This window comes from Rhinichthys klamathensis, unplaced genomic scaffold (genome assembly GCF_029890125.1).
Source record: "Rhinichthys klamathensis goyatoka isolate OS25496 unplaced genomic scaffold, OSU_Roscu_1.1 h1tg000029l_1, whole genome shotgun sequence".
NCBI lineage: Eukaryota > Metazoa > Chordata > Actinopteri > Cypriniformes > Leuciscidae > Rhinichthys > Rhinichthys klamathensis.
In genome coordinates this window covers 4,132,615-4,145,000 of record NW_026606579.1, presented here as the reverse complement: position 1 = coordinate 4,145,000, position 12,386 = coordinate 4,132,615, and the positions used below count along the sequence as shown (strand labels likewise).

The following is a 12,386-nucleotide window of genomic DNA, read 5'->3' as shown; positions in this document are numbered from 1 at the left end:
AATTTTAAAAAGGCAATAAACATCAATTTAACAACATTAAATGTAACATAAAACCCCAATGTACATAACTGATTAGAAAAGAACTAAGAAAACTAAGAAGAAACATAGTTATTTCAACAAAAATAAATCAAATGTGAAGTGTCATGCAGGGAATTGTGGGAATGTCAATTTACGGTTTTAAATTATACAATGACTTGTTCTTTTTCACTTTCAAAAACTGTAAATTTAACGGTATTTTACAGTAAAATTACATTAAATGTACCGTTAGATCTATCACAGTTATTTACCGTATATAGTAAGGAAACATTCTGTTAACCAATTAACAGTTTTGCACTGTAGCATTTTACAGTTAAAATCACGATCATTTTTTACAGTGTATAGAAACTGTGAATATGATATTAAGCTGAAAATCTTCTATATGCTGCTAATAATCTTATCCCCCCTTTTGTGTTTTATTTTGCTTGAGATCAGAGGTCGTTCTGTTATTGTTCTGAGACTGTAGTGCCATTTTAGTCTGTAAAAGCTTTTAATGTTGTTTGTATGTCTATGTGGTGTTTTTAATATGCTTTAAGACAAACCATGTGTAAATTCATAAGTCGACAGCATTGCTGAGTATTTTCTCCTTAAAACTGCAGTGAACCAAAGACAGTCTCAAAAACACGGTTTGAAATCGCTGGTGTTTCTGACGTCACAAACGACCTTGTAACCAATCAGATCAACGTGTGATCGTCAACCAGTGGATCTCTGAGCTGAGTGAGTGAGTGGAGGCGGGGCTCATTTGCATATTCATAGAACCGCGAATACTAAATGAGGAAAGGGTGTCGAGTTACATTCAAGCTATTTTAAGGCATGAAGAAATATTTTTCAAGGAAAAAACTTTTAAATGTCATTGGGATGATCAAGGGATGCACTTATTGACAACATGGGGACTTTAAGCTGTTACTTTGATGTTCATACACTTTTTTTTAAAGGAATGAGGAACAAACCTGTCAGTCTGGGAGATTTGTCACAGGTAGACGCACCTTAATAAAGCCTCCAGGACTTCTGACTACATCGTTTTACAAGGCCAGTCAAACTCAAGTGACAAACTTACACTCATAAACTTAACCTTTATTCTGTGTGTAGATTAGGGCCTTAACTAAGTACTAAGCTTTACACAACCGATCACACAGGTGTGAAAGTCTGAGGAACCAGATATCTTTGATTGTATAACCATTTTGTTTGTACTTTCACGTTTTTTGATTACACAATCATGATAATCTTATGCAAATACCATGGTGTTTGATTGTGGTAATCATTCAGTACCATATTACAAATTAGTATGCATGGTATTTCTATCCGAAGCCTAATGCTACAGTACTTTTTTAGGTAACACTTTAGAATACGGTTCCTTCGTTAATGAATAACTACACAAGAACCAATGAGTAACACAATATTAACAATCTAGTAACTACTATTAACTAACAAGAAACTCTGATTAACGAATTAGTAAGTAATAGCGCACAGATGAAAGTGGTAGTTCACTATTAATTAATCAATAACTACTATTTTTTTAATGCTTCCCAGAGAACTACTGAATTTTTTTATTAACAATCTATTAACTATTATTAACTAACAAGAAACTCTGATTAACGAACTAGTAAGTAATAGCGCACAGATGAGAGTGGTAGTTCACTATTAACTAATCAATAACTACTATTTTTGTAATGCTTCCCAGAGAACTACTGAATTTTTTTATTAACAATCTAGTAACTATATTAACTAAAAATAAAATATGATTAACGAATTAGTAAGTAATAGCGCACAGATGAAAGTGGTAGTTCGCTATTAACTGATCAATAACTAAAAAATGCTTCCCAGAGAACTACTGAAAAAGTTTAATAATTCTTGCAAAACTAATCAATAACCAAAGCATTACAAATGACTAGCACTACATCAACATTTTAACTGCTACTGTAAACGAATACACAAGGTTGTTTACATTATCAATATGTAATAGCATAGCAGACTTATGATTTGGGAAAGCTGTTAATAATTGGCCTATGCTGTCTATTTATCAACTGAATAATTTTTAAAGAAATGGATTTTTAAATGCAGTTGTCGTGACCTTACTTGTCCTGTGCCCAATTTTCCGGCATTCCTCTGGACTGGCATTGAATCACTAGTCACGGTGACGACTGGAACATATTGAGTTATCAGCCATCCAAATACCATACAGTGATTTTATTATTTAACATACCACTCAAAAAATGTTTTTATGTATGTCTCCTAGCTCATATATGTGTGTTTGCATATCTTGTATGAGTGATTAGATTAAGATTCTACACTTTATTGGCTTTTCATTAGTAACTACTGTAAGAATCATGGGAACTAACTAATAATGACTCAAGTGTTACTACATACTTCTATGGGAATTACTAATTATTTGGATCCGTATTCTAAAGTGAAGATCATTGGAACTAACTAATAACGACTCAAGTGTTACTACATACTTCTATGGCAATTACTATCTAAAACTTCACCAAAAAACCTCAAATGCTTCAAATGACTTCAGTTTGGTTGCACATGATATTTATTCATCATGACTGAAAAAAATTGCTGATGCATGGAACAAGCAACAGCTAAAGTGGCAGTGTGTATAGCCACTTGACCATATTTATGATGGCTGACTTTAAACAGGAGTCATGGAACACGAAACAAGAAACAGTTAAAGTGACTGTGTATAGCCACTGAGCTAGAACATGCATGAAATGGTATTTGTCATACAAAGAAAGAACACATACACATGCATAAACAGCTTATTTTTGTCTCTCACAAAAGTCTATAAGCAAGCCAACTTTCTTTTTGTTTTCAATGGTGCTTTGCAGTGGCTCCTGCCTGCATAATTCTCTGCACCGCTCTGCAAAATTAGACAGTTTCTGTCCTCTTTGAAAGGTGCCTCGCAAATTTTTGTAGGCCTCTATGTCACAAGCTTCGAGCTCCGCAATTGCAGCAGTATCAGCAATGGTCTTTCTATCCACGCCACATTTGAAGAATGCCTGGGTTTTTGTTGTCCCACCTTTCAAATAGCCCAAGACCTTGTTGTACCTCTTGATGGCTTGCTCTGGAAGAAAGACTGACAAAGAACAGAGAATAAACCATTAGTGTGTTATGCAAATGGTATGTATATTTTATAAATGAATGGAAGTCGGAAGTCTGCAGGGAATTACAGCCTAAAGGTCTTTGCTGTGTTTGGTTTTTGTAGGTTGAAGGCTGTATAGGAGTTTCTCTAGGAAAATTAGTCTCAGAAGAAGAAGAACCATAATAATAATAATAACAATTTTAAAGTGCCCCTATTATGCTATTTTAAAGTTTTGGAGGTTAGGTTTACATGCATCTGTGGCGAGCAGGATGAGGCAGAGGGACGATGCGAGACCGGTGCGTCTCACAGGTGACGTTCATTAACACTCACGCCACCAGCCTTGCGCCGTTCTCTCACGTCCTTCGGCCTCGTCCTGCTCGCCACAGCATCCAAGTTAAAAAAACACTGTAATTTTTATTGCAGTATTATCTCTCTTCTCATAAATTATCCTTTCTGAGAGCCTACTCTGCTCTAATTGGTCAGATGGCCCAGTCTGTTGTGATCAACAGCGCAGATCAGAAATTAAATTCCATTACATTACACAGTAACGATGGCATCAGTTTAACCGTTTCAATTCATGTCCTTTGCAGGAAGAAGCTGATCAACCACTTTCGCAAGCACCTTGAGCATGTTACTAAGTTTTAAGTTTTTATTTAAGGTCTCCTGACATGAAATTTTCACTTTCTGAGGTTTTTTTTACCATTAATATGAGTTCCCCTAGCCTGTATTTGGTCCCCTCGTGTCTAGAATTTTTAATCGGTGTAAACCGAGCTTTGGCTATCTTTCTCTGCCTGTGAGAAAATGAGAGCTCAGATGGGCTAATCTTGAATCTCCCCTATATGACGTCATAAGGAGGAAAGGTTACCTCCCCTTTTTCTGCTTTGCCCGCCCAGAGAATTTGGCTCGCCCAAGAGAAAATGAGCTAGGAAGTACGAACGCGATTTGAGTTTTTCCTCGAGAGATATAATGGCTTGCAATCGAGCGAAGCATGGCAGTTGATCAATGTTCGGATGTACAAATGAACACAATCTTTCCACACAGCTGTTTATCTGGGCCGGGTTTCCCGATAACGATGTATATTAGCTCTTAAGAGCGCTCTCTACGTGCAAAGTTACGAACGCTCGCCACAATTCCACCCGCGTTTCCCAAAAATGCACTTAACATGAACGCGCGATAACGCGTTCTACGTGCTACTTAAGCGTCACTGTCCATTCGGTAAGTGCTGAAATATAACCTTATATGGAATAGTATTTGAAGGTTTAACCTAATAATAGTCATTTGTTGTCGATTAGAAATCAAGACAAGTCTATATGGATATAAAGCACCTATACAGGCTGATAAAATGGCTGAACAAAAAAACAAAACAAGAGAAGAGACCTTTCAAAAAGATAAAATTAATGTCCTTTTAGAGGAGATAGAGGGAAACAAAGATTTTATTTTTAACAGATTTAAAGGACACCATACAAATAAGGAAAAACGAAACATCTGGAAGGACATTGTCACATTGCAAACTAACTGCAACCGTGTTCAAAGATCAGGGAAGGAGGTCCGCAAGAAATGCCCAATGCATGGCTGATTTTCGTGCACGTCAGCAAGTCATTGACAGATTTTTTTGAATTCATCCCTATTTTGCCCGGTCTTTAAAGCATATTTCCCAGATTACTTATTTTATAATTTTTTGTTTCTTTGTTCATTCGTTTAATTTAGATGTGTATTTCTATTTTTTTCTTCCTTTTAATTATTTCATTTAAACAAAACACGAGTACAACAAAGTGTACAATAAAGTACAATCAAAACCTTATATTATACTTACGTTGCAGTGTAATCTGTTAAATCTAGATAAAAGTGTAATTTGCCGGTTGTCTTGCAGGTGACCTCATAACTCTGTCTTCTTACGATGCACTTGGGGATTTATGATTACTCCAGAGCACTCGTAGTTCTCAAAGGTTTTCAAGTGCTACTTAAGTTACGATGCTTTTGGGAAACAGACCATAATAAGCACAACGAAGCTCTTACTGTTTGTACATCATCGTGTTTGCATTGGTGAAAGCATTAGAGAGAGTGCAGAAACTGCGTTGCAAAGATAAGATCTTCATTCTCGCGATCAACACACTGTCATCTGCTCAATGCTCATCACAGCGACATTTTATGTTATGGAAATAGATCTAAATACTTTAAAAACTTCTCACGATTCATTAATATCGATAGCTGTATTAGTAAAAACTAGGGCCGGGACTTTAACGCGTTAATTAAGATTAATTAATTACAGACTTTAACACGTTAATTTACACAAAAAATCATTTTAATCGCACTTATTTTTGCACCGCGGAACGTTTCTCACTGGATGAGTTTCGGCGGACCGATTATACTGGAGCACCAACTAGCGTTCATGATGAAGAAGCTGACGAGATCGCTTGCTTCATAGATCGCCTAGATCGCTTTGGTTGGCCCCGTGGATGGGAAATTTTGTTATAAAAAACGAACGGATGGAAGCGTCGATAAGAGCATGGTTGTATGCAAGTTATGCAACAAGGAATTCGCTATTGCTATTAGTGTAGCTATTGCTACACTTAATGGCAAAAATTGCACTGGTCTGCTGGACTTGGTTGAACAAAAATAAACAATATGTTGTTGATTAAGCTTATGTATTGTCATTATTCAATGGTATACTAAAAATCCATGTGAAAAAAAAAAATACTTCTCACTGTTCTCAGGTCAAATATTTATGCATTTAAAGGTGCTCTAAGCGATGTCACGCGTTTTTTAGGCCAAAACATTTTTTGTCACATACAGCAAACATCTCCTCACTAACCGCTGGCTGCCTGTCCCCTGAACACACTGTAAAGAAACGCGATCTCTGTAGACAACCCAGGCTTCACAAACAGCAACAAAAGCAAACTGCGGCGACCCGCTCCCCAAAACATAACAAACTGTTCCAGCCAATGACCGACAAGAAGGGTTTGGGGGCGGGGTTTGGGGGGTTAGTGTGCGGATGAGGAGGAGGGAGGGTCTAGCTAGCCTCCGTTTTGTTTGACAATAGTTCGAACGTCAACAAGAAGTGACGTAACCCAGGATCGCTTAGAGAACCTTTAAAATGCGATTAATTTCGATTAATTAATTACAAAGCCTCTAATTAATTAGATTAATTTTTTTAATCGAGTCCCGGCCCTAGTAAAAACGTATAATAGCTGTAGTAAAAGTATTCGAGAGTTTCACATGTAATACGTAGCTATGTCAGCCAATCACAGCAGTGGCCGGTTACACTGAATCCCACAGCAGCCAATCACAGCAGTGGCCGGTTACACTGAATCCCACAGCCAATCACAGCAGTGGGCGGTTACACTGAATCCCACAGCAGCCAATCACAGCAGTGGCCGGTTACACTGAATCCCACAGCCAATCACAGCAGTGGCCGGTTACACTGAATCCCACAGCCAATCACAGCAGTGGCCGGTTACACTGAATCCCACAGCCAATCACAGCAGTGGCCGGTTACACTGAAGTCTCACAGAAGACACGCCCCTTCAAACAGAGTGTTCAAATCAGAGGCTAAAATCAGGCAAGGAAAAATGCCTTTTGTTTCTAAATTAAGACTATTTTTGATCTAAAAAACATACTAACATTAAAAGGGCAACCCAGGAAACATCATAAAGTAATAAAATAACCCCATGTCAGGGGGCCTTTAAGTTTGTCAAATACTGTAGCTGTGGTTTGAGGGCAGGTAAAAGTAGACATTGTTCGCGGGCAGCCAATATACAAATTTGTTACAAACCTACGTAGGGTCGAGCAGGAAGTGAGACTGGAATTACTGAAATATTCAAAAAAGCTTAATAGGAACACTTTATATAGTCTAGTAGAAGAGTATGTTGGCTTTCTAAACATAATAGTAAGTTTAAATTAAATATAACTATATTGTTGTGATGTGTATGGTCAGCACACGTTGCTATCTGTGTTTAAAATAATTTTAACCTTGCCAATTTAAACATTCAACCGTAAGACGAGAAAGAGAACTCGCGTTGAGGAGATTTGTCTGCGTGTACTCATCCGAAGCGTGCAAATTCTCTTTTAAGTCTTGCACCTGAATGGACAAATTCACACAAAAATTCAACATGCACGTCTTAGCGAGTATCCTATCAAACATAGAAGGTTATGTCTTAAGTGAGAAAGACAACGAACACATGTGTACAGAATCAGTGTACTGGTTCTGTGAATTATGTTTTAAAATGACAACAGCCTAATTCCTGCTTTCTGTGTTTTTAATGTTAATCTAACAACAAAAAGATAAAGAAATCACTCACTCACTGCCCTTGACTGAACTTTTGTAACTTCAATGATGTTTAATCTTTATTTACTTTATACAATGAAGTTTATATGCAGTGTTGTTTTTCATATTTGATTACTTTATGACATTTCTGTACCTGAAAACTACAGTTAGACACCTGATCAACCTGAAAAGCATTGCTTATTTTATTTGTATCTTTGTTCTATTGTATTTATTTGACAACTGACCATATGCACGTAAAGTTCATAAGTAAGCCAGCCGGAATACTAATATAAGCCAGCCAGAAAATTCTGGTGAAATGTCACTTGTTGGTGTGTTGGTATCTTCAATGTTCTGAGGTAGCTTTAATAGCATCAATAGTGTAATACTTAGTTTATAAGCAGAATATAGTCACTTAAATAGTCAGACCATTAATTTATTTTAAAGGTGCTCTCTGTAGCTTTTCTTCTAAAATGAATCCTTTTTTATTGCCTGTGTGTGAAGGGGTTGTAATCACACATTACAATGATCCACTTGTCGGGTTTTGCTATTACCTCTGAAGGCCAATATTCATATTTCTATGTGAAGTCTCCGGGTCGGATTTACCGTGAAATCCATCGGATGTGACGTGCTTGCGCGCTCCCGAGCCTCTCTACTTATATACAGTCTATGTGACGGCACTGCAGCTAACAACATGGAGTCTGATAACACCAAACACTCCTGCCTCCAGCACAACACACACTCCAACACAAACTCCACAAAAATATAAAAAAACAAAAAAAGTTTTATCTGCTGAAGCTCGTCAGGCCAAACGTGATTCTGATCGACTCAGGACGAAAACACGGATCAACATCGGCAGAGCTTTTGAATTAGTAAACTGTAATGAAATAGCAAGGTAAACTACATGAGACATGAAATGAATACAAAAGACTGTTCCAGGATAACAAAAAGTAGGTGCTTTAGGATGTAACTTTTATTATAATTTATTTATATATTTATTATAACGTCACTCATCCCACTACTATCATATTGTTTATAATACACATTTCCAGACACGTTCAGTTCAGATTAGTTACTTCCTACGATCTTACTGTTACACTAAAATTGTTCAGTCTAGTTCACCGTTTTCGTTATCATATTATACATTCACCTATGTTGGCATTGCTAATTGTGAAAGATACACGAATAGTTAGTGAAATGCCTTATGCTAGATAACACCACATGTCGGCTAAATGCAATCAATGTAATGTTATCATGGTACGAGCATGGAGCATTAGTTCAACGTCAAGCTGATAAAAGTAGCCTATTATTGTAACGTTGCAGTGGGAGTTTACATGAGTTTCCAGCATGTTGTGTGATGCTTTCGCCGTTGCGTTGAAAATCTCCGTGTGGCCGGTAGTGAATGCTCGCTCTTGAGATCGCACACGCACACGAGCGCTCTTGTTGCAATCTGAAACATCACCGCTAGAGGCCGCTAAAAATACATACAGCACCTTTAATAACTAATTTAATTTAGTTATTGAAATGAATAAAAAGCCTAAATTCTCCTATGTTTTACTCAGCGTAGCACATACCGAACTGTACCGAAACTGTGACCCTAAAACCGTAATAAAAACCAGAACCGTGAATAATCTGAACCATTACACCCCTACTGTACATAACGATTACTGTAAGGACATTTAAAATACATACCTCTTGTGAATTTCTGCTTTTTGTTTGCATTCCTTTTCTTGGTTTTATCCTTGTTTTTGCTGGATTTACGGGGTGCAGGGGATGAAGAGGATTGAGATGAGGATGAGGTTGAAGATACACAGGAGGACGAGGAGTCAACTTTGCAATGTTTTTTTTTCCTCAGCGCTTTTCCTCTTCTCTTTGCCTTTTTTCCCCTTTCTGTATGAAGGTCATCCTCCGTACTGGAAGACTGTGATACAGCATCATCCAATTTGGATTTGCAGGTAGCTCCCATCATGTCTTCCTTTGCTGACAAGGCTGATAAGGAATACATCATATTAAGATTACATTTAATTCTTCCACCTTTACCAGCTTTGATTGCATTGTTAAATGTAAATATTCTGCTACCTTTGTTAACGAAAACCACAAGATCTAACTTTAAAACAACAACAAGAACAGAAAGGCCTCAGACTACAATACGCTGTACCCTTTTATGCCAGGATATGTTATAATGTAGACTCGGTAAGCTTTCCACAGTTAAAAGTTAATTAATATCACTTTTTAAATACTTGTATGAGATGAAGATTCTTCATGCCAGTGGCTTGACATGTTATGCTATTCTTAAAGGGTTAGTTCACCCAAAAATGATAATTAAGTCATTAATTACTCACCCCCATGCTGTACCAACCCCGTAAGACCTTCGTTCATCTTCGGAACACAAATGAAGATATTTTTGATTAAATCGGAGAGGTGGATCACTGCTACATAGGCTTCCTAAGGGAGTGAAACTTGACGGCCCAGAAAGTCATTAAAGAAAATGTTTAAATATTCCATGTGCCTACAGTGGCTCAACTATAAGTTTATCAAGCGACGAGAATACTTTTTGTGCGGAAAAAAACAAAAATAACGGCTTTATTCGACTATTCCATTGCTTCCTTGTGGGCCTGAGACGTCGCTTCTCGTCGCTTGATAAACTTATAGTTGAGCCACTGTAGGCACATGGAATATTTAAACATTTTCTTTAATGACTTTCTGGGCCGTCAAGTTTCACTCCCTTAGGAAGCCTATGTAGCAGTGATTCAGCTCTCAGATTTAATCAAAAATATCTTCATTTGTGTTCCGAAGATGAACGAAGGTCTTACGGGGTTGGTACAGCATGGGGGTGAGTAATTAATGACTTAATTTTCATTTTTGGGTGAACTAACCCTTTAATGTGCAAGAGGCGAAAGTGTTATTACCATATAATGCTGTACAGTAGCAATTATTAGCAGACACATTTATTCAAAGCAAATTAAAAATTAGGAACATCAAACAATTTCTGATAAGAGCCAACAGAATTTAGTACACATTACTAAATACAACTTATAACAGGTTGTAAGGTATAGTTGCTTTTAGAGATTCAGCAATTTACCATTGGTCAGACTGCTACGTAGGAAATCTCTCTCACATTCGATATCCTTGCACTTATCCTCAAGGAACTTGATTTTAGCTTTTAATAAAGCATTTTCTTCCTTCATTTTTTGTAGGGACACCTGCTGAGTTGGTGCTGTTGGTGCTGTTGCTGATGCTCCTGATGGAATATATAATAATACAAAACACTGTAAACACTGTTGCACTTTAACACTCTATCTAAATAGCTATATTATATCTATATTAGTCTTGTGAGTAAACTAGAACATTTACTAGCCAATGGCGATGCTAATGCCAAGGTGTGAGATAATGCATGATGCATAATTAATTAATTAAGTCAAGAATATGGTAATACAGTAATGACTCAAGTGTTTAGAAGGAATTACAGGAAACGTATTTTTGTTAAATAACACAGAAACATTTTTAATTAAAGAATATGAAAGCTTTGATTAAGGAGATCCCATTAATGTAGTAACAATAAATATTAGGGGTTAAAAGCTGTCCCGTCACACCCCCTAATATTCATAATTAATATCATATTTTTAAATATGATGGTTTCATTATAAATATGGTGATTATCTCTATGATGGACACCCAACTTAAATTAGGCCTATATTAAACATCTGAATCTAGACATGCCAACAAATGGAAATTAATTTTTAACTAACTTCAAAATATTAACAAGCCTTTGACTCAAAATATCAAATTTTCACCTGCATCGTGAAACAAGGATGCTGCAGCAGCATGGTTTTTCGGTTTAGAGGAGAATAAAATCAAATGTGCAATTCAGACCTTTCCTTGATTTCAAACATTTCATTAACAGTTAGGCCTACCTTCATTACTTAAATAACGAATTTGTATATTGCTGAATGAAATATTTAGCCAGTTTTACTAGTAAACTTTAAATTGCCTCGCCAATCACTAACTTATTTGACCGAGCTTGTCAACGAGCATTTGCTAATTAGGCCTAGGCTAACTGTTACTACACACATGCTGCTAATCGTATGATAATATGTATAGAACTTAAAATACATAACTTACCGGCAGTATCATCATCATTTTCCTCTACTAGGCGATTGGGTGGTACCCTTTTACGCGGAATTCTTCGATCAGCCATGTCTTCTCCTGCTGAACTTTCTGCCGAATCAGGTCGCCGTTGATCCAACGTCTTGTAAAAGCAATTTCCGTCCCTACAGACCAGTGGCGATTTCTTTAAGACTGCAAGGGAAGCTCAGCTTCCCCTATAATGTCAAAAGATTAATGGTCAAATGTGTACTATTGTGTTAACATTTTATTGACTAATAATGCGTTAGAACACGTTCATCTCGAAGACGAGTTCGTTCAGAATCAGCTCGATATAGCAGGTCGGCGGACTCGATTTCCTTCTCATACATTCACGTAGCGTCACAGTGCATTTCCCTATGGCAGCGGTTCCCAAACTTTTTTCCTTGCGCACCCCCTTCTATGTCCCAACCGGGTTGGCGCACCCCCAGACCCCACTTAAACTTTTTTTTTTTTTTTTTTTAACGCAACAAAGCTTTGTTTTATTGCCATATAAAGACTCATGTTTTATCATGCTCAAATAACCAGAACACACATGACAATAACAACATCAACAAAGTTTCAATATAATGCAACAAAGCTACGCACAAGCTTCCACTTTTAACCCTTTCACACCAATGCGACCGTTATTTAGAATTTGTCACTTCAATGTTTCCATGGTGACGCGTCATTGCTTATCACGGGACACAGCGCAACCACAACACAGCGCTGAATGAATGAGGATCTGCTTTTATGTCATTTTTCCTTTTTTATCAAAAATATTCACAAATGTATTAGCTATACATGAAACACTGATATTCCGATTGTCAAATATGTGTAAGTGGACGCGTTGTGTTGTTTAAACGCCTTCATAACGATTGC

General features: G+C 37.1%; 1 protein-coding gene across 1 annotated transcript; it reads right to left on the bottom strand.

The window, feature by feature from the left end:
- Positions 1-2,798: 2,798 nt before the first annotated feature.
- LOC130080108 (coiled-coil domain-containing protein 106-like) lies at positions 2,799-11,580 on the bottom strand. Its single transcript, XM_056245405.1, has 4 exons — positions 11,505-11,580; positions 10,465-10,623; positions 9,075-9,371; positions 2,799-3,115 (listed from the first exon to the last, which is right to left on the bottom strand). The coding sequence occupies exons 1-4, from the start codon at positions 11,578-11,580 to the stop codon at positions 2,799-2,801; spliced, it is 849 nt and encodes a 282-aa protein (XP_056101380.1).
- Between the last annotated feature and the right edge of the window lie 806 nt (positions 11,581-12,386).

What these genes read in the sequence shown, in the direction of transcription:
- LOC130080108 (XM_056245405.1), bottom strand. Translation starts at nt 11,580, where the DNA reads ATGGCTGATCGAAGAATTCCGCGTAAAAGGGTACCACCCAATCGCCTA. An exon ending in ACGTAGCAGTCTGACCAATG is followed by an intron (nt 9,372 to 10,464) that starts GTAAATTGCTGA and finishes ATTCCTTATCAG; the next exon opens with CCTTGTCAGCAAAGGAAGAC. An exon ending in AAAGCAGAAATTCACAAGAG is followed by an intron (nt 3,116 to 9,074) that starts GTATGTATTTTA and finishes GTTCTTTGTCAG; the next exon opens with TCTTTCTTCCAGAGCAAGCC.